The sequence below is a fragment of the Callithrix jacchus genome, chromosome 10 (genome assembly GCF_049354715.1).
Source record: "Callithrix jacchus isolate 240 chromosome 10, calJac240_pri, whole genome shotgun sequence".
Taxonomy (NCBI): domain Eukaryota; kingdom Metazoa; phylum Chordata; class Mammalia; order Primates; family Cebidae; genus Callithrix; species Callithrix jacchus.
In genome coordinates, this window is record NC_133511.1 from 11,833,157 (window position 1) to 11,859,705 (window position 26,549).

General features: G+C 40.8%; 1 protein-coding gene across 5 annotated transcripts in view; it reads right to left on the reverse strand.

Annotated features, from left to right (window-relative positions):
• Positions 1–5,060: 5,060 nt before the first annotated feature.
• Positions 5,061–26,549, reverse strand: part of IL18 (interleukin 18) — a 28,209-nt gene continuing 6,720 nt past the window's right edge. For 4 of the 5 annotated variants that reach the window (XM_002754412.7, XM_054241556.2, XM_009006803.6 and 1 more), the window contains 5 exons: positions 19,702–19,788; positions 18,401–18,412; positions 14,893–15,027; positions 11,138–11,271; positions 5,061–5,459 (listed from right to left, as the gene is read on the reverse strand). In XM_002754412.7, the coding sequence (XP_002754458.1) occupies positions 5,238–5,459; positions 11,138–11,271; positions 14,893–15,027; positions 18,401–18,412; positions 19,702–19,780 (582 nt within the window). In that variant the 5' untranslated portion in view covers positions 19,781–19,788 and the 3' untranslated portion in view covers positions 5,061–5,237. Of the gene's footprint in view, positions 5,460–11,137; positions 11,272–14,892; positions 15,028–18,400; positions 18,413–19,701; positions 19,810–26,549 lie in introns of all 5 variants that reach the window. The other variant, XM_054241557.2, reaches the window with a different exon arrangement.

Sequence of the window (26,549 nt, forward strand, 5' to 3'; positions counted from 1 at the left end):
TGGGATGGGGCAGGGGATGGTATTATATAGCCAGGGTAACCTTCTCTGAACAAGTGAGGTTTCATCAGTGTCCCGAAGGAGATGAGGAATTCATCAAATGGACGTCTGAGGGGAGAGAATTGCAGGCAGAGAAAACAACTAGGCCCCTAGCTGGGAGTATGCTTGGAGTGTTGGGGCAACAGAAAGATGGTGTGGCTGAAGCAGACTGAATGAAGACTAGAGAAGTAAGAGACAAAATTGGAGCGGGAACTAGGGAGCAGGCAGTCAGTGGGGATCGGAGGTGCTGGGCCTTGTAAGCCATTATGAAAACTTTAGTACTGCCGGGCGCGGTGGCTCACGCCTGTAATCCCAGCACTTTGGGAGGCTGAGGCTGGTGGATCACGAGGTCAAGAGATCGAGACCATCCTGGTCAACATGGTGAAACCCCGCCTCTACTAAAAATACAAAAAATTAGCTGGGCATGGTGGCGCGTGCCTGTAATCCCAGCTACTCAGGAGGCTGAGGAAGGAGAATTGCCTGAACCCAGAAGGCAGAGGTTGCGGTGAGCCGAGATCGCACCACTGCACTCCAGCCTGGGCAACAAGAGCGAAACTGTGTCTCAAAAAAAAAAAAAACCCAAAAAAAAAAAAAAAAAACACCGAAGAAAACTTTAGTACTTATTCCAGTGGAAAGGGGAACTTGCACAGCACTTTGAGCAGATATGTCTCATGATTTGACTTCTGTTTTTACAAGGACCACTGCAGCTGCTCTGTGGAAAACAGGTTGTAGGGAAGCCAAGGCCGGGCCCAGGAACTGGGGAGGGGGGTGGGGGGGTGAGGTCGCTGCAGTGACAGATGGCTCAGATGAGGGTGATAGTGCTGGGGACGCTGAGACGCGATGGAATAATCAGTGTATTTTAAAGGTGGAGCTGACCTGATTTCCTGATGGACTAGATGTGGGGCTGCGAGAAAAAGAGGAGTCAAAAAATACTTAAGAAGTTTTTGGCTTGAACTACTAGAAGGATAGAGTTTCCATCAGCTGAGACAGGAATAGCTGTGAGTGGAGCAGGATTTTTGGGGGGACTCGGCAATAGGAAGGACTAAACTATAAACACATACAACGGTTTGAATGAATCACCAAAGTTATTTTGTTGAATGGAAAAAGGCAGTCCAAAAATATTTCGTAGTGTTTGATTCCACTTGTAAAGTATTCCGGAAAAGGTAAAACTATATGGATGATGAACAAATCAGCTTTGCCAGGGGTTAGGGTGGAGGGGTGGGTTGATGACAAAGGGGCAGGGTAGGGGATTTGGGTGAATAGCTGGGCTGCGTCTTAATCATGTCAATAGGTACAAGAATCTATAGCTGTTAAAATTCATGTACTGTACACGAAAGCAAAGTTTATAATATGTCAATTTAAAAATTAACAAATATTTAAAAATTTAGGCTGGGCGTGATGCCTCATGCCTGTAATTCTTGCACTTTGGGAGGCCGAGGCTGGCAGATTGTTTGAGCTCAGGAGTTTGAAACCAGCCAGGACAACATGGTGAAACCCTGTCTTTACAAAAAGCATAAAAATTAATGAGGTGTGGTGGCATGCACCTGTGGTCCCAGCTTGAGGATCACTTGAGCCTGGGAGGCCGAGGCTGCAGTGAGCCGAGATTGTGCCACTGCACTCCAGCCTGGGTGACAGAGTGAGACCCTATCGCAAAAAAAGATAAGAAACATTGACAATATTATGTTGCTGTTTTAGGAAAGTAATAGCTATCGGTACACGGTAACTGTAGTGTTTGTCAGCTTTTAAAATTATAATTTGATTTATCTATATATTTTAATTTAATTAATTTATTTATTAGGATGGAGTCTTGCTCTTGTCATCCAGGCTGGAGTGCAATGACGTGATTTCAGCTCACTGCAACCTCCACCTCCTGGATTCAAACGATTCTCCTGCCTCAGCCTCCTGAGTAGCTGGGATTACACACATGCGCCACTATGCCCAGCTAATTTTTGTATTTTTAGTAGAGATGGGGTTTCTGGCCACCATGTTGGCCAGGCTGGTCTCGAACTCCTGACCTCAGGTGACCCATCCACCTTGGCCTCCCAAAGTGCTGGGATTACAGGTATGAGCCGCCCTGCCCGGCCATTCTCCATTTACATTTTTATACCTGATTTTTTGTTCCTAATATTGTACTGTTTTTCTTAAAATACAACAGCTGATAGCCACCTCTCTGCTGGATAGACCTCCAGTCCCACGAACCCCAGACCTGCCCCTGGAGCAGACATCAGATGGGAAACCCCGTGCAGTCAGAGGCTCATCCTGGGCCCTCATTTCTGTTTGCTGGGACTGCCCGCTAATCGATCAGTGCTTACGTACAAGTTCATCATCAACTTCTGTGGATTCGGGAGGTGGATTGAAGGGATACTTGGACACTGACGCCTGATGGGCAGAGCCCTGCAGGAACCAGTGTCATGAAAGCCCAAGGAGGAAGGCTGGTTTAGTGGTGACTGAACAGCAGAGAAGCCTTAAGGGCACCCATAGCATCTATCTTTAGGAGAACCTGCCATCACCATACTGCAGCAGGTGTCTCGGGAAGACTCCAACCACAAAGCATGGTCTGGGGGGCATTCAGGGTTATGGTGGCAAATACAGGTGGAATCAACCGCTAGGATGAGCTCCGTTTTGGCCAAGTGAGTATGAGGTGTCTGTGAGGCATCCAGGTGAAAATCTTGGGAGGGAGTTGAATATGAGTCTACAGTTTAGGAGGGAGGTGTGGGCTTCAAATATCAATGCAGGAGGAACATTGATAGGGTCTTTAGTTCTGGCTCAGACCTGGCTCTGACCAGGGAGTTCTTCCCTGTGATGAATTTCCCTGTCCTTCCTGTCACCCCCAGCCTACCAGCCTTCACTCCCTACCCTACCAACAATCCAACCGAGGAAAGGATGAGCACCCAGAAGAGAGACAATTGATTTGGAGGTACAGGATGCACGTTGCTTTCGTACAACCATTACTCATGCTTCCTCTCCGAGTAGGAAAGGAGGCCTAGGGCAGGGGAGGAGGCAGTGTGGGTGGGGATCCAGTGAGAGCTGTCTTGCTGAGAGAGTCATGGAAACCTGATTGCCTACCAGGCTGAGTCCTAGGGATGGGATATTGGTTGACAACCCCCCAGGTAGGGTTGTGAGATACAGAGATAGAGGGGATCTATGCCTCCTCTTCTGAATATAGCCCTAGGAATCATCAGGACAGTAAAAGAGCAATGGTGTGTGGTACGTCCAGCAGATAAGGTCTGAACAACTCACAGCTCTCTGTCTCGGAAAAAAAGAACCCATCATTATGGTCAGGCACAGTGGCTCATGCCTATAATCCCAGCACTTGCTGAGGCAGGTGGATCACCTGCGGTTAGGAGTTCAAGACCAGCCTGGCCAATATGGTGAAAACCCATCTCTACTAAAAATATAAAAAGTAAGCCAGGCATGGTGGCACGTGCCTGTAGTCCTAGCTACTCAGGAGAATTGCTTGAACCCAGGAGGTTGCAGTGAGCCAAGATCGTGCCACTGCACTCCAGCATGGGCAACAGAGTGAGACTTTGTCTCAGAAAAAAAAAAAAAAAGAAAATCTAATTAAAATGGAATTAACAGATTTTATTGGCTAAGTAATAAAAGCTCAGATGTGGGAGTACTGTGATTAGACTCAGTTCCTTGCTGTACTCGCATGGCTGTTGGCTTTACCTCAGGCTGGCTTCCCTCCTAACTGCAAGGTGGCTGAGTCAGCTCCGGGCCTCACAGCTGCCCATTCAGAAAGAGAAAGTATCTGTCTTCTCCCAATCATGATGTGCCTTCTCCCAACCATGCTGGGCTTCAGTTTGGACCAACATCAGTCACATGCTCACTCCTAAAAGAATCACTGTGATGAGGACATGCTCTCAAGGAAAGAAGGATGGGGTTATGCCTGAGTCAATCAGGAACCACCAGTGGATCTGGCAGTGGAGCGGGCGAACCCCAAATTGGCGCTCAGCCTGGGAGGGTCCTTGTGTGCAGGAAAGAATTCAAGAGCCAGTCGACAGAGTAAAGTAAAAGCAAAGCAAGTTTCTTAGAGCAACAGAGTTCGGGAAAATGGCAGCTCCATAGACAGAGCAGGGCTATCCCACAGGCAGAGTAGTAGCTGTGTGTGTGTGTGTGTGTGTGTGTGTGTGTGTGTGTTTTTTGAGGTGCACTCACTGTTTCCCAGGCTGCACAATCACTGTTTCTCAGTGGCACAATCTTGGCTCATTGCAGTCTCCACCTCCCAGGGTTCAAGTGATCCTCCTGCCTTATCTTTTTGAGCGCTAAGATTACAGGTGTCCACAACCACACCCAGCTAATTTTTATATTCTTTGTAGAGATGGGGTTTCACCATGTTGGCCAGGCTGGTCTCGAACTTCTGACCTCAAATGATCTGCCCACCTCGGTTTCCCAAAGCGCTGGGATTACAAGTGTGAGCATTGTGCCTGGCCTGCTAGCTAGCTATATTATTTATAGCTACTCCTTAATCATATGCTAAATAAGAAGTGGGTTATTCACATGTTTTCTAGAAAAGAGGTGAGGATTCCTGGGACAGAGGGTTCCTCCCCTTCTAAAGCATATAAGGTAACTTCTGGGCATTGCCATAGCGTTTGTCAACTGGCATTGGTGGGAGTGTCTTTTAATATGCTAATACATTATAATTAGCATATATTGAGCAGTGAGGGCGATTAGAGGTCACTGTTGTCGCCATCTTGGTTTTCGATGGTGTCTTCACCACATCCTGTTTGGAGCAGATGCTGTCTTGATCATGACTGGGGCGTGGAAAACTAGTCCTGCTGATCTCCTGCCTCAGAAGGGAGGGGCGGTGGTATACACCAACCCACCCCAGTCACCTGCTGCCATAGCACGGAGGGGTTGAAATGGAGCTTGATGGTTTTAATGGTATTCTTAAAAACTAGAAAGTTCAAATAATCAACATCTTTTGTCATTAGGACTAATAACCTAAAAGAGTCAAAAATAATTATATGAAGTATAATTAATATGCCAATTAACAATGTAGAATGGGTTTTCAGACTATGAACTTTTAAAACATTATACAAATATTTTATTCACTTGGATAAGGGAGAGTCCATGTGCTTTTGTGAAAGTGCATTCATTTCTTCATGCTGTTTTTCAAGCTCAGTGTTTCTTTCATGTCACCATTAACATAACCTTTCTAAATACAAAAATTCGCAGTTCACATTACGAACTTTTAATAGCTAGTCTTTGCTTTGAACCGTGAACAATAAGGATTTATCCCCCAATTCATCCTTTCTTTTCAAAATGAGTTTGAAAAGATCTTCCTCTTTTTTACAGGCTAAAAAGTAGCCTTCGTATGATGAAGACTCAAACTGCATCTTATCATCATGCCCTGGAACACTTCTCTGAAAAAAAATGATGTCACTTTTTGTATCAGTGATGTTGTCGGGAGGGCTGATTTCCTATAGAGAAAAAAGCCAAAATCACCGAATTATTTCAGGACGTGAACAATTTGAATATATGAAGTTTGTTTTGAAGCACGTTACTGAACAGAACAAAAGTAGTTTTTCTTCTCAAGAGTTATATGAAAGCATCTCTGAACAGCAATGCTGACCTCCTCTCTTTTTTAGCTCTGAATCTCCTATTCTCCCTGTCATGGGATGCAGAGAGATCCAGGCCTCTAGTTTTCCCCTGTCCATCAGACAGCTTACTTCTCTGCCCTCCCATTGAGTGGTGTCCACATCTGCTCAAGATGAAGTAGAGTTCCAGCAAAGACCATAGCGTTTTTGGGCCAACGTCAGTTCCTGCCTTCTATAAACCATTCACAGCTAAAGACATTGATGACCTCCTTCCATAACTTACGCTAGTTTGGCTGGGCGCAGTGGCTCACGCTTGCAATCCCAGCACTTTGGGAGCCCAAGGTGGGTGGATCATGAGATCAGGAGTTTGAGATCAGCTTGACCAACATGGTGAAACCCTGTCCCTACTAAAAATACGAAAATTGGCTGGGCGTGGTGGCACATGCCTATAATCCCAGCTACTCAGGAGGCTGAGTCAGGAGAAGCACTTGAACATGGGAGGCGTAGGTTGCAGTGAGCCAACACTGCGCCACTGCACTGCAGCCTGGGAGACAGAGTAAGACTCTGTCACAAAAATAACTAAATAATAAACAAGAAAACTTAGGCTAGTTGTAGCTTCTTTTTCTTTTTGCTTTGAGACAGGGTCTCGCTCTGTATCCCAGCCTGATGTGCAGTGGTGAAATCATAGCTCACTGCAGCCTTGAACTCCTGGGCTCAAGCAATCCCCTTGCCTTAGCCTCCTGAGTTGCTGGGACCACAAATGCACACCGCCACACTTGGCGGATTTTTAAATTTATTTTCGTAGAGATGGGGAGGGGGGCCAGGGTGGAATTTCACTTTGTTGCCTAGGCTGGTCTTGAACTCCTGGCCTCAAGTGATCTTCCCACTTCGGCCACCCAAAGTGCTGGGATTCTAGGCATGAGTCACCATACCTAGCCTGGCCAGTTCTCGTTTCAGAGCCAACCATGAGAGAGACAGAAGTGCCAGGAATCTTAGCTCACTCTTTCAGTGGACCTGGAAATTAAAACTCACTGTGAATAGATCCAATTCTAGGGCCAGGCCCTGGATTCCTGTCTAAACCTGCTTTCTTGGCTCAGTTGGCAGTCTTTGACTCTGTCTCCCTGCCGAGAACTCTAGTTCCATAGTAGTCTCGTATTTCCGTACTGAATGTGGTTTACTTGGCTGGGCCCTGCCCTAGAAGGCCAAATTCTGATTCCTGTATGTTTCAGTCACAGAATAGGGTCCTGTGAGAAATGGTTAGATGACTTGAAACTATAACCTTGAAGGCTTTCCAAATGGTAGTACTGCCTGCACTTTTCCTATTAGTGCATCATGTCTATTTTGCAGGATGGATCAAAACATGTGGGTACCACCTAAGGTTCTTCCATGTGAATCCTGGAATCAGTAGACATTTTGGACTGAATTTTGGCCTCATGGCAGCAAAGATTCCCATGATCCTAAGCACTGACAGAGAAACCTCCAGAATTAAAATTGCGTTTCTTCATAGATGGGAATGGTTTTCTTCATAGATGGGAATGCATTTCTTCATAGATGGGAAATTGCATTTCCCAAGATGCCTGAAAGACTCTGGGTGGTGGAAGTGGGGGGTAACTCCAACCTCCCAATCATTTGTAGAATTGATAGTCCTAACTCCGGACTTTTGTTCTTTACCAACAAGTGTGGGTCCTAAGCTGATGATAGTATAAACTAGTTTCCCTATTGGCATCCACTTCTGCAGCTGTCTACGATATACCACAGTTTAGGAAGAGACCCTAAGCTATGGGCATCAATTTGGAGCTGATCTGAAATCTAATGTATAAGTGAGAAATAATCCATAGCCAAAATTTCAAAAGCTCTAGTAACATTACGGAGGAAGAGAACTAGCATGGAAAGTTACAGTTGAAAGTGAGAGTGTGGCTAGGTAGAATAGGCGATCTCCGCAATCACAGTTATTGCACATTTCAGAATAGAGGCAAGGAAATCCTCAGGCAGTAGCTTTCTTGATGCTGACCACTCCCGGTCATCCTAGGGAAGGTTCAGAGCAAGCGGATGTGGAAGCCATTCCAATGACCTTGCAGAACTGCCAACTTGGAAAGCCCTGGTGAAAGTTGAGTGCTGCAGGGGGCAAGGTTTTTTTTTTTTTTTTTTTAAATATCAGAAGGGGTTGAATCTGAATCCAGATAAAGTTGATATTGACTTAACATCTCCCAAGTGCACTGGAAAATCTGAGGGAACCCTGGCCAAGCCTGGATATAGATACGTATATAAAACAGACATTAACAGTAACCTCTCAAAGGAAATCCTTCTTGGTGCTGTCAAGTTTCTTGTCCAAAGAACTTTCCAGGACTTTATAGCTAATAATCAATACTGAAAAGTGAGCACATAAGGGCAGCCAGTTGTACATTTTTCTTTTTTTTTTTGAGACAAGAGTCTCACTCTGTCGCTCAGCCTGGAGTGCAGTGGTGCGATCTCGGCTCACTGCAGCCTGTGCCTCCCAGGTGCAAGCAATTCTTCTGCCTCAGCCTCACGAGTAGCTGGGATTACAGGTGCGTGCCACCATGCCTGGCTAATTTTTCTGTTTTTGGGTGGAGATGGGGTTTTGTCATGTTGGCCAGGCTGGTCTTGAACTCCTGACCTCAAGTGATCCACTCGCCTAGGCCTCCCAAAGTGTTGTCATTACAGGTGTGAGCCACCATGTATTTTATTATCTAGAATTTTATTATCTATAGGCTACTTTTATAACCATTGCTAAGATCCTTATTGGTGGCAGGAAAAGGGATTAAAGACGAGAGCTAAAACTGGTCCTAGTCCACACCCCCTCTGCTTTCTCCCTCTCTCCCCGTCTCCAACCAGTATGTATTCCTTCCAGAAGCAGATTTGCTATGATACTGATGAAGCTGAAATGTCAGATTCTCTTATTTGCACAGGTCTCTTCTAGCCACCCCTGCCCTTTTAAAAATTCGAAATAAACGATTAAGCTTATGCCTTTGGTAGCTTTACATTCTTTTTTTTTTTTTTTTTTTTTTTGAGACAGAGTTTCATTCTTGCTGCACAGGCTGGAGTGCAATGGACTGATTCAGCTTACTGCAACCTCTGCCTCAGCCTCCTGAGTAGCTGGGACCACCACACCCAGCTAATTTTGTATTTTTAGTAGAGACAGGGTTTCTCCATGTTGGTCAGGCTGGTCTTGAACTCCCGACCTCAGGCAATCTGCCTGCCTTGGCCTCCCAAAGTGCTGGGATTACAGGGGTGAACCACTGTGCCTGGCTATATTCTTTTCCTTTAGAAGAGCCATTGAAATTGTATAAGCTTCAGACTCCCCCAAATACAGATTTGTCCAATTCCTACTAAGTGCCAAGCATTATTTCCGTCTCCTTAACATTGTCACCGTCTCCCCCAATAAGAATCCACTTGTCGGTCGGACTTATTCTAGCTTCTGAATCTGCCTCTGCAGCTGAGTCTTCCTCTATCCCATGTAGCCTGAGCTTGGCCATATCCTTCCCTTCTGATTCTGTTACTCAGTAACAGCATGCTTAACCCTTTCCACCCCACCCTTCCATCCCAGGCCACTAATGCCATTTTGATAACTAAGCTGCCTGCCTATCAGGTCTAGAATGGGGACTCCAAATTGTCACCTGAAGGGGTGGCACCCTGGCTGGAGGGAGATAGCGGAGGGGTTTGTCTGGAGGCTGTATCTGTTGCATATGCACTGTTCTTACTTGGATTATATTTTAGGGTGGCGTTTTTTTCTCTCCCAAGTTGCCCCTTGGTACCTTCCCTAAGGTTATATCCTAACTCTTTCATTGGGGTCTGGGTGAGCATAAAAGCAGTTAATTATTGGTAAATCTCCACTCAAAAAGAATCTTCATGACGTGAAATTCTCCTCTGAAGCATTGTCAGTTTGTAAGAATCCCGGGCTACTCCTTTTTTTTTTGCCCCTGAGACGGAGCTTAGCTCTTGTTGCCCAGGCTGGAGTGCAATGACACGATCTTGGTTCATTGCAACCTCCGCTTCCCAGGTTCAAGTGATTCTCCTGCCTCAGCCTCCCGAGTAGCTGGGATTACAGGCACGTGCCATCACGCCCAGCTAAATTTTTGTATTTTTAGTAGAGACAGGGTTTCATCATGTTGGCCAGGCTGGTCTCAAACTCCTGACCTGAGGTGATCCACCCACCTCAGCCTCCCAAAGTGCTGGGATTACAGGCGTGGGCCATCATGAATAGCCTTCCGGCTATTCTTACTGGGAGGAGAGTTTCCTGGCTCTGTCTGTAGCTGTAGTTAATAGTGGTTTATCTAACAATACTGGAGGAAAGAGAGAAATATAATAGAGAATAATAATGGAGAATAATAGAGAAAAAGTAGTAGCCAGAAATACTTTATACCTGGTTTTCAGATAATTATAGCATTACTTTTGTAGCTGATCCACAAACTTTATTCTATTAGATTAACATTAAAAATAACATACATCAACTGGAAGCTGAAGCTTGTGTCTAAGACTCAGGCTAAGGATCAGCAACAAAACAACTAGGGATTAAAATATTATCATCAGGCCCACATCTGTAATCCCAACACTTTGGGAGGCCGAGGCAGGTGGATTACGAGGTCAAGAGATCGAAACCATCCTAGTCAACATGGTGAAACCCCGTCTCTACTAAAAATACAAAAATTAGCTGGGCATGGTGGCTCATGCCTGTAATCCCAGCTACTCAGGAGGCTGAGGCAGAATTGCCTGAACCCAGGAGGCGGAGGTTGCGGTGAGCCGAGATGGCGCCATTGCACTCCAGCCTGGGTAACAAGAGCGAAACTCCATCTCAAAAAAAAAATTTATCATCATAGTTTACAAAGCTGTGGAAGTATAGAAGGATACTTCCTTCTTCATAGCACAACTTATTCTGGAAAGTCACATGTTATTCTTAAATATATAACTCACTATGGATTCTATACTATTCTCGTATAAAGACTGATTATTCAGGAGAAGCAGGTCATAAAACAAGTGCTGTATCTTCTCCTCCCGGTTACAGGCTCAGAAAAACCAGCATTATCACAATTGGTAAAGAGTTTGATAATTTTTAGTAAGTATTCATTTTAATGATTCTCTGCTTCTTGTTATTTCTGTTTTAGACAAAAGGTTGGTCTGAGGATATTTTTCTAATTATATTATTTATATTAACATTAGAAATAATATATTTCTGGGCCTGGTGCAGTGGCTCACGTCTATAATCCCAGCACTTTGGGAGGCCGGGGCAGGTGGATCACGAGGTCAAGAGATCGAGACCATCCTGGTCAACATGGTGAAACCCCGTCTCTACTAAAAATACAAAAAATTAGCTGGGCATGGAGGCACGTGCCTGTAATCCCAGCTACTCAGGAGGCTGAGGCAGGAGAATTGCCTGAACCCAGGAGGCGGAGGTTGCGGTGAGCCGAGATCGCGCCATTGCACCCCAGTCTGGGTAACAAGAGCGAAACTCTGTCTCAAGAAAAAAAAAAAAAAAAGAAATAATATATTTCTAATTATATTAATTATATTAACGTGATTGAAAACAAAGTAAGGCTCAGTCTTACCTTAAAGGAAATAATTTTGTTCTCACAGGAGAGAGTTGAAATTTTTCCACACTTCACAGAGATGGTTACAGCCAGACCTCTAGGCTCGCTATCTTTATACATATATATAATAAATATGGTCCGGGATGCATTTGCTGAAAAAAATAATAATAAATGAGAACTCAAGTCAAAAGAAATTTTGCACAGCAACATTTGTGAAAATTTAACCAAAGAACAGTCCTTAAAACATTTGTTCCCACTTTGAGACTTGGCCAGTCTGCAGGAGACTATGTACAGCGAGTCAGACATTTTTAAAAACATATTTCAGGCCTGGCTTTGTGGCTCATGCCTGTAATCCCAGCATTTAAAAGTTAAAAACAATCTTTTGAAACTCATATCTTTAAAATACCCAAAAAAGTTGCAGAACGTGTGTTGTAACACACATTAAACTATGGGGTTGTTTGTTTGTTTGTTTGGGAGGCTGAGACAGGTAGATTACTTGAGGTCAGGAGTCTGAGCCCAGCCTGGCCAACATGGTGAAACCCCATCTCTACTAAAAATACAAAATTAACCGAGTGCGCGCTACTCGGGAGGCTGAGGCATGAGAATCACTTGAATCTGGAAGGAGGAGGTTGTAGTGAGCTGAGATCGCACCACTGTACTCCAGCCTGGGTGACAAAGTGAAATTGTGTCTCAAACAAGCAACCTCCAATTTAATATGTGTTACACATACGTGCTACAACTTTATTGAGTATTTTAAATATATGAATTCTGAAAGATTGTTTTTAACTTTTAAATGCTTAATAAAATACTTAAAATATATTTGTTGAGGTAAGCAGTCAGTATTTTTAAATCGCGCACATTCAGCTGCTTTAATTCAGCCTAACTTTGCTATTTGGAATTCATATTTTGGAAGGCACAGTAGACTTGATCATTTTCTTTTCAAGTTTTTTTTTTTTTTTTTAATTTTGAGACAAGGTCTTTATATCACCCAGGCTGGAGTGCAGTGGCTATTCATAGGCATTATCACAGTGGATTTATAGCCTCAATGTCCTGGCCTCAAGCAATCCTCCTGCTTGAGCCTCCCAAGTAGGTAGGATTACAGATAGATGCCACCACACATGGCAACTTAATCATTTTCTACTGTACTCTAAGTTTCTGGAGCAAGATAGACTCATTTGAAATGCATATTTATTTTTAATATTTTGAAAACTATCAGCGTTTTCAGCTGTCATGAGCAGGGATTAAGCATCCAACTATAGAGGTTTTAAACAGTTATTTATGCAATCATAAGGGATTAATGCGATCATAATGACGGGATTAATGTGATCATAATGACAGGATAAAAGCGATCATAATGACGGGATTAATGCATCATAATGAAGGATAAATGCATCATAATGAAGGGATTAATGCGATCATAAGGAAGGGATTCATGCGATCATAATGACGGGATGAAAGCGATCATAATAAAGGGATTAATGCATCATAATGAAGGGATTAATGCATCATAATGAAGGGATCAATGTAATCATAATGAAGGGATTAATGCGATCACAATGAAGGGATTAATGCATCATGAGGGTATTAATGCATCATAATGAAGGAATTAATGCATCATAGGGGATTAATGCATCATAATGAAGGAATTAATGCATCGTGAGGGGATTAATGCATCATAATGAAGGGATTAATGCGATAATAATGAAGGGATCAATGCAATCATAATGAAGGGATTAATGCGATCATAATGAAATGATTAATGCATCATAATGAAGGAATTAATGCGATAATAATGAAGGGATCAATGCAATCATAATGAAGGGATTAATGCGATCATAATGAAATGATTAATGCATCGTGAGGGGATTAATGCATCATAATGAAGGGATTAATGCAATCATAATGAAGGGATTAATGCATCATGAGGAGATTAATGCATCATAATGAAGGAATTAATGCATCATGAGGAGATTAATGCATCATAATGAAGGGATTAATGCGATCATAATAAAGGGATTAATGCATCATAATAAAGGGATTAATGCATCATGAGGAGATTAATGCATCATAATGAAGGGATTAATGCGATCATAATAAAGGGATTAATGCATCATAATGAAGGGATTAATGCACCATAAGAGGATTAATGCATCATGATGAAGGGATTAATGCGATCATAAAGAAGGGAATAATGCATCATAATGAAGTGATTAATGCGATCATAACGAGGGGATTAATGCATCATAAAGAAGGAATGAATGCGATCATAATGAAGGGATTAATGTATCATAATGAAGGGATTAATGCGATCATAATGACGGGGTATAAGCGATCAAATGACGGAAATTAATGCAACATAATAAAGGGATTAATGCATCATGAGGGGATTAATGCATCATAATGAAGGGATTAATGCATCATGAGGGGATTAATGCATCATAATGAAGGGATTAATGCATCATGAGGGGATTAATGCATCATAATGAAGGGATTAATGCATCATGAGGGGATTAATGCATCATAATGAAGGGATTGATGCACCATAAGAGGATTAATGCATCATGATGAAGGGATTAATGCGATCATGAGGGGATTAATGCATCATAATAAAGGGATTAATGCATCATAATGAAGGGATTAATGCATCATGAGGGGATTAATGCATCATAATGAAGGAATTAATGCATCATGAGGGGATTAATGCATCATAATGAAGGGATTAATGCGATCATAACGAAGGGATTAATGTATCATAATGAAGGGATTAATGCGATCATAATGAAGGGATTAATGCATCATCATGAAGGGATTAATGCGATCATAATGATGGGATGAAAGCGATCATAATTACGGGATTAATGCATCATAGTGAAGGGATTAATGCGATCATAATGAACGGATTAATGCGATCATAATGAAGGGATTAATGTATCATAATGAAGGGATTAATGCGATCATAATGAAATGATTAATGCATCATGAGGGGATTAATGCATCATAATGAAGGGATTAATGCGATTAAAATGAGGGGATTAATGCATCATAATGAAGGGATTAATGCGATCATAATGAAGTGATTTATGCATCATGAGGGGATTAATGCATCATAATGAAGAAATTAATGCATCATAATGAAGGGATTAATGCGATCAAAATGAAGGGATTAATGCAGCATAATGACGGGATTAATGCGATCGTGATGACGGGATTAATGCATCATAATGATGGGATTAATGTGATCATAATGAAGCGATTAATGCGACTATAATGAAGGGATTAATGCGATCATAATGACTGGTTTAATGCGATCATAATGAAGGGATTAATGCATCATAATGAGGGGATTAATGGGATCATAATGAAGCGATTAATGCAGCATGATGAAGGGATTAATGCATCATAATGAGGGGATTAATGCGATCATAATGAAGGGATTAATGCAGCATGATGAAGGGATTAATGCATCATAATGAGGGGATTAATGCGATCATAATGAAGGGATTAATGCGATCATACTGAAGGGATTAATGGATCATAATGAAGGGATTGGTGATTCAAAGGTAGGCTCAGAGTGGCATGACCCCTTTCAATGTCTTATTGTATCCAATTTTTTACCCCAACTAAAAAACGTGGATGCCTTATAAAGTTCCTTGTAAGTAAAATTGTTATTACTCCTTCATCTGAGGACTGGGATTAGTATGGAAAAATGTAAGCAGTAAAACAGAATGAGAAGAAGTAGCTAGTCATTTCTGTTTGTGGATAAAAAAAATTACCTTCACAGTCAGAATCAGTCATATCCTCAAACAGAGGGTGATTTCCTTGGCCAAGGAAGAGAACTTGGTCATCCACATTTCTTATAATTGCTAATTTGGATTTAAGCTTGGCAAAGTGATCTGTTTCCAGGTTTTCTATAATAAACATTAAATATCATTAAAAATACATGCTTTCTTTGTTAATCTACAAATAAGTATGCTATATATTTCAGTTTTGAAAACTATTAATGACAATCTTCTATTCCAGAAGCAGGCACAATAAAGCTGGCTGTTTTCTTTTTAACCTACTCTCAAAGGCACACTCAGGTTCTTGTTACCCCTCAGAACTATTCTGCCTCTGAAATATTAACTTCAAGTATCTTACTTTCTGACCAGTCTCTTCTCCTTTTAGTTTTCTTACACTTTTACTTCAACTATACGTGTTCTTAGATTTCACAACATCCTCCAGTCTCCTGACTCTTGTATTTCCTCTCTAACCTCTTCCTATCTTCCCTTCCTTCCCTGTGCAGCTGAATCTCAGAGTTCACTTTGTCTACCATTTGGCTGGGATATTAAATCCCTAACTCATTTGTCCTTCTGCTACAAAACTCCAAACATGGCTGCTGTGTGCTGCTGGTGAGCATTAGCACCAGTGTTCAAATCGGGGCCGTTACAAGCATATCGATTGTCAAAACTTCTTCTGCTTTCCAGTTCAGCACTGTCTTCCACAGTTCACAGCCGCAATTTCAAATTTTCTTTGCTCTCTTCAGGACCTCTGTACCATCATCTGTTTTCATTTTCAGCAAATGATTTCTACTCTGTACTCCACTTACAAACTTAACTGTGGCAGCACCAGAGTTGCTAAAGAAAAGTTATCTCCCCTCTCCTTTTTGTCCCAAGGGGAAATGCGAAGGGCTGACCCCCATTTGTGCTCGGCATATACCCTCTACTGAACCCTTGATTTACCCATCATCCTTCTCTCCTATCAACCTAGCAATTCTACTTCCTGGATTTTCTCTTAAAGAAACAATCAGACAAACGTGTAAACATTTTTGTTCAGGAATGCTTATGGGCACAGTTAATAACAACAACAAACTGGGAACGAACATCCACCAATTAGGAATGCATTAAATAAAAAGGGCAAAGATATGCCCTTTTTGTGAAATATGAATTTAATATAACTGCAATTACTCATGGCCATGGAGAGATGTCCACATAGATCACTCACTGGAAAAAGCAACTTAGGTAGGATATAATCCCTTCTAATTTAAATATAAGCATTTCTATGTCTGTATATAGATGTATTGAAAGAAGTATAAATATATTGTATCAAAATGGCAGCTATCATTATTTCTGGGTGGGTTTCATACTTTTATCTTTCATATTATCTTTTTTCATTGCCTGAATTAGTTATAATGAACACATTCTTTTCCTAATCAAAAAAGCACAAAGTTCTTTATTTTGAGATTTAAAACTGCTCCATCAACCCAGTCTCACCTTGCAGTTAGTCTTGTTTCTCTCCTCCTTTTAACCACCAAGCTTTTAGTAAGAATTGTCTGTATCATTTCCTCACTTTCCATTTACTCTTTTACTCATTGCAGTCTGCCTCTGCCTCCATTTCACCATCAAGTTGCTTTCACTGAGATCACCAAACTCCTTGTTACTAAAGTAAGAGCTATGTTCTGGCCCTTGATTCTCAAGGCTGCGCAATTCAACACAATGCCTATCCCCTCAGTCCTGAAAAGCTCTCCTGGGAGTTGGTGGAATTCTCTTGGTTTTTCTTCTTCCTTTTCGGTTAGTCTGCTCTCTGTTCTTTATTCGCTTCTCTTTCTAGCTCCGTTAAATGCAGGTATTCCCCCCAGTTTAGTACTTGGCTTTTACTCTCGCACTACACATTTCCTCTGATTTGTCTTTTTATTGCTATAGATTCAGATGCCATTTCTATGCATAAGCCTTCAACATGTCTATCTCCAGCCCAAATCTTTGTCCTGAGTTCAGAACCACATGTACAAGAGTTTACTGGACATCTCTACTAGGACGTTCTGCAGACCTCTCAGCTCCAAAACTAAATTTGTCATCCGTCCTCCTCTTTGTATACACCAAAGCCTGCTCTTCCTCCTGTGCTTCCTATTTCATGAACTGGAACAAATTGCCTAAGTGAAAAACACAGGCATCGTCTTTTCTACTCTCTTCTCCTTTCAAATTCAACCCTAAATCACGTCCCTTTGATTCTCTCAAGTATTTCTAAAATCCATTCACAGCTCCTCATCAGCACTCCACTAGGTCTACCTTAATTCATGACACCATAGTTTCTTGTAAGAACTAAAATAACAGCCTCTCAACCCTTTCTTGTCCTCCTCACCCCACACCATCAATTCTTTATACCAAAGCCAGAATGATATTTTAAAAATATATCATTTCTGAATTTTAAAGAGTCATATGGCTACCTGGAATAAATATTATATTTTCCAGATTTCCTTGCATATGGTGTGGCCATGTTATTAAATTCTAGTCAATGGAGTATGAGGGGAATTGATGTGTACAACTTCCAGTTAGAGTCATTGAAAGGAATGAGCCTGACTTCCTCTCGTCTTGACCCTTTCTTGATAACGTTGATGTGGACCCAGGAAGTATGATGATTTTCAACTATGTGAATGAGACCAACAACTGGGGGATGATGGGTAACAAGACTGGAGAATGTCAGGGTCCCAATATCATCAGGTTGCCTCCAGCTATATGACTTCTGAGCTGCCTACTTAGACTTTCTTTGAGAGGAAAATTTTCTTATTCAGCTACTGTATCTTTGGATGTCTTTGTTACAAGAAACTAATCTTTACCCTAGCTAATACATACTGTGCTTAATTAACTCTATTATCTCCAAGATAAAGTTCAAATTTCACATCTTGGAGTAAGAGAAGGTCTTGCTCTACACCCTAATGATCACTCCAGCTTCTCTCATCATTCTACTCCTACTCTACTTCCATTCTGAATTACCCTGAATTCATCATTAATGCCACAGGTTTCTTTCAGATCTTGGCCTTTGAATGTGGTCTTCTTGCCCCATCCATTTGTATCTCCTCTACTTCTAGAATTTTCTGCCCCCCCCCCAACAACCTGGGAACCTCCCAGGCTTCTTCCCAAAGCATTTCTGAGAGGAGGTATTATTGATTTTGGACAATTCTAATGATCAATCCCCTTTTCCTATGCAACTCGCCCTGCCCCCTCCAACAGAATCCACAACTCCCCATTAATCTTAGGACCTATGAAACAGGCAGGGTCTATTTTGTAGATTCTGGAGAATTTTTTAAGTTGTACAGAAGCATCTTTTGCTAGAGGTTCTTTGTATCTCTTATGGTCATCTTCATTCCAAAGCTGTGCTACTGAGTCCACATTCCTTTGAGGGAAGATTGGTTTTCCAAATAGATTGGTATCATGTGAACCATTTTTTTCTCGGCTGACAATGGTGATATAGATGTGTTTCAAGCAGATACTTAGTTTGCAAAGAAAAATAAATTCATTTATACTTTACCATCATCTTCAGCTAAGGGGGAAAAAAAAGAGAAACAGAATATGTAAAACTTTGTATTTGACTCAGAATTTCCTCTCACCCCAGCTTTTACTTTTGCTACTCCTCTTTCTCAAACCCCTATTTTTATGCCGATGGTCTGTCTTGGCTTTCATCAGAATATTATATAATCATCCAGAAGGCCCACAAAATGAAGGTCATCACACTTAGTCTGTTCTCAGGTAATTTAGACATAAAACTTAAACCCAAGGTTTAAAAATTTCAATATGTAGCTAGAAACACATTTTGTAAAATGATAGATCACTTAAGAATTTTTTACAAAGGTTTTTTTTCTTTTTTCTTTTTTGAGACAGGGTCTACTGTCATGCAGCCTGGAGTATAGTGGTGGGATCATAGCTCACTGCAGGCTCGAATTCCCAGGATCAAGCCATCCTCCTGCTTCAGCCTCCGAAGTAGGTAGGAGGTGTGTAGAGATGAAGTCTCACTTTGTTGCCCAGGCTTTTCAATGAAGGTTTCAAATAAAGGTAAACTTTCAAATGAAGCCAAATTGCTCACAGATTAATCAAAAGAATCAATTTTTAGGCCAGTGTGGTAGCTCATGTCTGTAATCCCAGTACTTTGGGAGGCTGAGGTAGGCAGATCATCTGAGGTAAAGAGTTTGAAACCAGCCTGGCCAACATGGCAAAACTCCGTCTCAATTAAAAATACAAAAAATTAGCCAGGCATGGTGGGTGCACCTGTAATCCCAGCTACTCAGGAGGCTGAGGCAGGAGAATTGCTTGAACCTCAAAGGTGGAGGTTGCAGTAAGCAGAGATCATGCCACTGTACTCCAACCTGGGCAACAGAAAAAAAGAAAAAAAGGATCAATTTTTACTTGTCAAACATATTACATAAAATGGTATAACTCATAGAACTCTAAATTTAGAGACTCTTTTACAAAATTTGCCTATTTGCTTTGGGAAATTGTATTTCCTGAATGCATCCAGTTTTGTACTGGGATTTTTTCCCATGAAAACTGGGATTTTTTTTTTTTTTAAACTGGGATTTTCATGATGTGCACTTCCTGCCACCTGGAGAGTGAGCCACTGCTAACTGAAGTGCCGGGACATGTGGTGTGACAAGGTGCCTGACCTTGGATATGTTATGGTTAATTTCTAGAAGTCCACTAATTTTTTAAAGAGCCATTATTATTATAATGAAATTTGGTGACAAAAAGAGTCACTTAATAGTTCACCTCACAACATCTTTTCTAGTTAAATAGATTTATCTGAACCTGGTATTCGTTCTACGGCATTAGCCTTACCTCTAAAGTAAAGTGCATCGCCAGTAAATTTCATTTCCACAAAGTTGATGCAATTGTCTTCTACTGGTTCAGCAGCCATCTTTATTCCTAAGGAAAGCAAAGAGCCATCTGCTAAAAGATAATGATTGTCCCTTTTACTACTACTTTACACTACCCTCTAGTTCAGAGGTCAGTTAACCACCTAGTATACTGATGAACAATCTGGACATTTAATAAATGCCAGAAGTTTCAGCTTATGAATACCCATGTCTAAATGTTCTCTTACAAATCATCAGATATTTGGAATATAGAAAGGATTTTCTCATTAAACAATATTATAAAGGGCAGATAGGCCGAGCGTGGTGGCTCATGCCTGTAATGCCAGCACTTTAGAAGGTCCAGGTGGGCAGATCACCTATCAGGAGTTCGAGACCAGCCTGACCAACATGGAGAAACCCCATCTCTAAAAGTACAAAATTAGGTGGGTGTGGTGGTGCATGCCTGTAATCCCAGCTACTTGGGAGGCTGAGGCAGGAGAATCGCTTGAACCCAGGAGGTGGTGGTTGCCATGAGCCAAGATGGCACCATTGCACTCCAGCCTGGGCAACAAGAGCAAAACTCCATCCCCAAAAAAAAAAAGAAAAGGGCAGATAAGTGGCCCACTACTGAACTGAATCATTATTCTAATATTCCTTGAGAAATAGGAATATATTATCAATATAAATGTAATTTCATTCGAGGATGCCAGAAACACATCTAATCCTGCCCTTTAAGAAGAACTGGCTTAATCCTTCTCTTACAATCAGTGGGTACCTGTGGGTGAGAGGCTGAAGGCTTATGACTTCATTGTCAAAGTGCTAAAGGTGAAGCAATAATAAAAAATGCTTCCACCTGAGAGTAGAGGCAGGGTAGGAGAAGGCTGCAGGGCTCTGGCATTTGGTGGCCCTCTTTCTCCATGAGGAGTAGTGGTGTTTGATCTGGAGTCTAGATTACACTACGTTTTTAACACGAGTAATACATAAATACAATCTTGCTGTAAAGTCAAATGATACAGGATTTGTATCATTTGATACAAAATTCTTCTATTTGCTCTTCCTTTCTGCCACTCTTCCAATACAGTGTGCAGGCTTCCAGAATTTTTTTTAAGGAGCAGGAGTTCTCAATGTGAGAAATTTGTCAACTTGGGTGGGGTAAAAAATACACATGTACTTTGACCAACTTCTGAAATTTAGCATTCCTTCCATGACTAGTTGCAGGAAACAAACCACAGTATTATTAGGAGTATGTGTGACTCTGTCATTAATAGAAATACCTGTTTTCTATTGTGTTACAATTATTGCAGAGATCTTGAAATATGGTTTAAACTTATTACTACTTTGAAATTACAGAAGTTATTAGTCGCCCCAGTAGATCTTATTTAATGTGTTGATAAAAAGTAACATATATATGGCATAAAAATTTGTTTAAAAATTAAATGGTATGCAGGGGAGTATTCATAAATCTGTGCTCAAAATTTTTCTAGCATAATCTGAGGCCCAGTATGTATGGTAGAGTAAGAAGGAATTTAAAACTCAGTTAAAAAAAAACGTAATCCAAATTAAGCTAACTCCAAAATACTTGTTAGTTGGTATTATTTAAGAGTTTTATCTAGATTTAGATCCTTACACACATCCAAATGTGAATGGCTATTAAACTTAGTTTATTTAATAAGTTTAAATAAAATAAATTTGTATTAAACATTAATATTTAAAGTTGTAATGTATTTTTTATTTTCTGCATTTTTTTCCTAAACACTTGTACCCACTGAAAAACTGCATTGGTTTTTATTAAATGAGTTTCATATACAGTTTAAAAGGCAAATGTAAACATACTTTCTTAAAGATATATCATAAGCTGTTCTCTTTCAGTGAATTGAAGTGTTTGACAGAGAAGAAAATGTTAAAGCCATGTTATCAGACATGTTTCTTTCTGCATTTGTACTTATTATGACAAGTTTACATATTTAGCTTTTTAGTGTTTTTATTGTACTTGTATAAATTTGTGGGATTTTGTGTAATTTTGTTTCATGGATATACTGCATAGTGGTGAAGTGAGGGCTTTTAGTGTATCTGTCACTGGAATAACATACTTTGTATCCATTAAGTAATTTATCATCCACTTCCCTCTCACTTCCCTGCTCTTTTGAGTCTCTAATGTTTATTGTTAAACACTTTGTCTAGGCATCCACACTACTTAGCTCCCACTCATAAGTGAGAACATGAGGTATATGCCTTTCTGTGTCTGAGTTGTTTCACTTAAGATAATGGCCTCCTCCTACAACAAAGCCACAGCTCATATGAAGAAAAAAAAAAAGAAAAGAAAGATAATGGCCTCCAGTTCCATCCATGTTGCTGCAAAAGAGATGATTTTGTTCTTTCTTATGACTGAATAGTATTCCATTGCATATATGTGCAAACACACACACACACCCCTCCCATATTTTCTTTATCCAACCATCAGCTGATGAACACTTAGGTTGATTCTATATCTTTGCTATTGTGAATGTTGCTATAATAAACATACAAATTCAGGTATATTTTTGATATAATGATTTCTTCTGGGTAGATATGCAGTAGTGGGATTGCTGGATGAAAGGGTAGTTTTATTCTCAGCAATTTGAGAAATATCCATACTATTTTCTATAGAAGTTATACAAACATACATTCCCACCAAGAGTGCATAAGCTGTCCCTTTTCTCTGCATCCTCCACAGCATGTTATTTTTTGTAGTAATAGCCATTCTGATTGGTGTAAGATAGTGTGTCGCTGTGGTTTCAATTTGCATTTCTATGATGATTAGTGGTGACAAGCATTTTCTCATATGTTCCTCGGCCATTTGTATGTCTTCTTTTGAGAAACATCTATTCATGTCCTTAGCTCAGTTTTGAATGGGATTGTTTTTTGTTGTGAGCTGTTTGAGTTCCTTGTAAATTTGAGATATTATTCCCCTGTCTGATGTATAGTTTCCAAATATTTTCTCCCATTCTGCAGGTTGTCTACTCTGTTGATTATTTCTTTTGCTGTATAGAAGCTCTCTAGTTTAATTAAATCCCAAATGTCTATTTTTGTTTTTGTTGCCTGTGCTTTTGAAGTCTTGGTCATTAATTCTTTGCCTAGACCACTGTCTAGAAGAGTTTTCTCTAGTTTTTTTTTTTTTGTTTGTTTGTTTTTCTATTTTATAGTTTTAGGTGTTACATTTGTCTTTAATTCATCTTGAGTTGATTTTTGTTTTTGTACATGGTGAGAGATACGGGCCCAGTTTCATTCCTTTGCATATAGCTATCCAATTTTCCCAGCACCAATTATTGAAACTGGTATCCTTTTCCCATTGTATGTTCTTGTCAGCTTTGCCAAAAATCAGCTGGCTGTTAAGTATGCGGCTTTATTTCTGAGTTCTCTCTTCTGTTCCACTGACATATGTGTCTGTTCTATGTCACTTCCATGGCTGTTTTGGTTACTATAGCCCCTGTGTCGTAATTTGAAGTAGATAAAAATTTTTTGATAACTCTGTTCCAATATTTATTTGGTTTCTATTATACAGCTAAGTATTTAATTTTATGGCTGCAAAAACATTATTCTGAGAAGGGGTCCACAGTCTTCAGATTTCCCACGAAAGCCCATGCCACAGAAATGATTAGGAATCCCCTACACTAGAATTCAGCAGTGCCTTGGGTCCCTGAAAGCAGGTATGGCTGGGGCTCTAAGGAAGGTGGTTGAGTCACCATTGTCAATGGTACATAGAGGAGTAGCCATAAAACTGGGCTCATAGGAAGAGAACTGACTCAAATTCTTTCTAACTTAATCTAAAAGCAAGCATGTATGGTAGAGTAAGAAGGAAATTAAAACTCAGTTGAAAAAACTTAATCCAAATTAAGCTGACTCCAAACAGTCGTTAGTTGGTGGCTATTTCAGTTTCTTTTTTCTTTTTCTTTTTTAGAGAGAGGGTTTCACTATGTTGGCCAGGAGGGTTTCACTATGTAGGCCAGGATGGTCTCGATCTATTGACCTTGTGATCCACCAGCCTCAGCCTCTTAAAGTGCTGGGATTACATGCGTTAGCCACTGTGCCTGGCCTTTTTCTTTTTAAATAGAGATGGCATCTCATTATGTTATCTACGCTGGTTTTTGTTTCTTTGTTTCTTTTTTTTTTTTTTGAGATGGAGTCTTGCTCTGTTGCCAGGCTGGAGTACAGTGGTGTAATCTCAGCTCACTGCAACCTCCGCCTCCTGGGTTTAAGCAATTCTCCTGCCTCAGCCTCCCAAATAGCTAGGACTACTGGCGTGCACCACCACGCCCAGCTAATTTTTGTATTTTTAGCAAAGATGGGGTTTCACCATGTTGGCCAGGAGGGTCTGAATCTCTTGACCTCGTGATCCATCTGCCTCAGTCTCCCAAAGTGCTGGGATTACAGGTGTGAGCCACCACGCCCGGCTGTCCAGGCTGGTTTTTAACTCCTGGACTCAAGTGATCCTCTCTCCTCAGCCTCCCAAAGTGCTTGAGATTAAAGGCATGAGGCACCATACCCAGCCCTCATTTAACAGTTTTATCTAGGTTTATTTCTGTATGCTCATCTAAATGTGAATAGTTATTAAATTTATCTTATTTAAATAACATTTTTTTTTGAGATGGAGTCTCACTCTGTCACCCAGGTTGGAGTGTAGTGGTGAGATCTTGGCTCACTGCAATACCCACCCCACCCCTCACACCTGGCCTCAAGTGATTCTCCCACCTTAGCTTCCCAAGTAGCTGGGACCACAGATACATGCCACCACACCCAGCTAAGTTTTTGTATTTTTGGTAGAGATGGGGTTTCACCATGTTGCCCAGTCTGGTCTTAAACTCCTGAGCTCAAATGATTTGCCTGCCTTGGCCTCCCAAAGTTCTGGGATTATAGGCATGAGCCACCATGCCTGGCCAACACATTTAAATATAATAAAAACTGATGTACAAATAAATTTAAATATTATAAAATTTAACATTTAAATAAATTATAAAAATAAAAATTATAAAAATTAACATTTAAATTTTTTATTAAATATTAGAAAATATTTATAATATTTAAATTTACAATTTAGAATTATCACCTAGTCTTTTAAAGGAGGGGATAAGGAGACTCTTAGAGAAAAATAATATAGCAAAGGATGAAAAGGTCGCTGAGATAAGTCTAAAATTTTTTAGGCTAGAGTGCAATGGCGGTCTATGCTCACTGCAACCTCCGCCTCCCAGGTTCAGGTGATTGTCCTGCCTTAGCCTCCTATGTAGCTGGCATCACAGGTGTGTGTCACCACAACCGGCTAATTTTTGTATATTTAATAGAGACGGGGTTTCACTATGATGACCAGGCTGATCTTGAACTCCTGACCTTGTGATCCACCTGCCTTTGGCCTCCCAAAGTGCTGGGATTACAGGCATGAACCACCACGCCTGGCCCCAAGTCTAAATTTTTTTTTTACCAAAGCCAAAACCAACTTTAATATTAAAAATCAGAAGAATAATGACTAGATTGTGAGCTCCATGAGGGCTTTTTCTTTATTCACCTTGATGGTTTCATTGCTGAACGTGGCCTTGTTGTAAGTGTCAGGAGGTATTTGTTAATGACGCATTAACTGAGAAGGCAGATATCTGTTAACCTGAAAGGGACTCTGTGTTTTGATTAGTTATCAGCTGGTGAGATAATGAATAGCATGATCTTCTCTACAAACTTTAATATTATGTAATACACACATATTTATTAAAGTAATTCACCTGAAATGCACCAAGCAGCATGGGCAGGAATCAGATTAAATTACTAATGTTTACCACTTTGAGGACATACTCAATGAGTGAATGGATTTAGAGAAGGACAATACTTGAGCTGATTCAACAGCTAAGGTTTGATCATCAGCTAGGCATCAGGAATGTGTCTAGAAGCTGACTGAACCACACATGAATGACAGTTAGCTCCCATCCTCCAGTTTCTCAAGAGTCTAATGGGAGAGAAGAATCTATAAGGAGTTACAAAATAATATAACGGATGATGTAAGAGCTGGAGTTACAAGCGATTCATTCTTTCTGTTTGATGGTGCTGGAGAAGGTTACCATAGGAAGTGATGACTGTGCTGTCTTGAAAACGAAGCAGGTATTTTCAGGGCCAGGGGAAGAGCCTCCACCAAGAAGAAACAATGTGAACAAAGGCTAGGCAGCAGGGAGACTGAGAGAACATCGGTTGTTTGGGGCCTCAACATCTTTACCGTAAACAAGGCAAATGTGATCACATTTTACAGAAAAAGAGCATTTCTAAAGATTTCACAGAGTTCCAGATTAACTTTTCTTTTCTTTTCTTTTTTTCTTTGAGATGAAGTTTTGCTCTTGTTGCCCAGGCTGCAGTGCAATGACACTATCTCAGCACACCACAACCTCTGCCCCGCCGGGTTCAAGCAATTCTCCTGCCTCAGCCTCCTGAGTAACTGGGATTATAGGAATGCATCACCACACCCAGCTAATTTTGTATTTTTTTAGTAGAGATGGGGTTTCTCCATGCTGGTTGGTCTCAAACTCCTGACCTCAGGTGATCCACCTGCCTCGGGCTCCCAAAGTGCTAGGATTACAGGTGTGAGCCACTGTGCCCAGCCAAGATTAACTTTTCTTTGGGAAAAATGTAAAAGCATGAGAGGAGATATTCTTGGAGTACATAAGCCTGCAACAACCAAAGCATATTCTTGCTTTCTTTCCTCAAATTTCTTAGCATTATTACTAGTGTTTTGTAGCCCACTCTCTCCACACAGACTATCATGGTGGTATTTGGCCTTTTTAATACTGTTTTCTTGAATGTAACTTTTGTTTCAACATATTT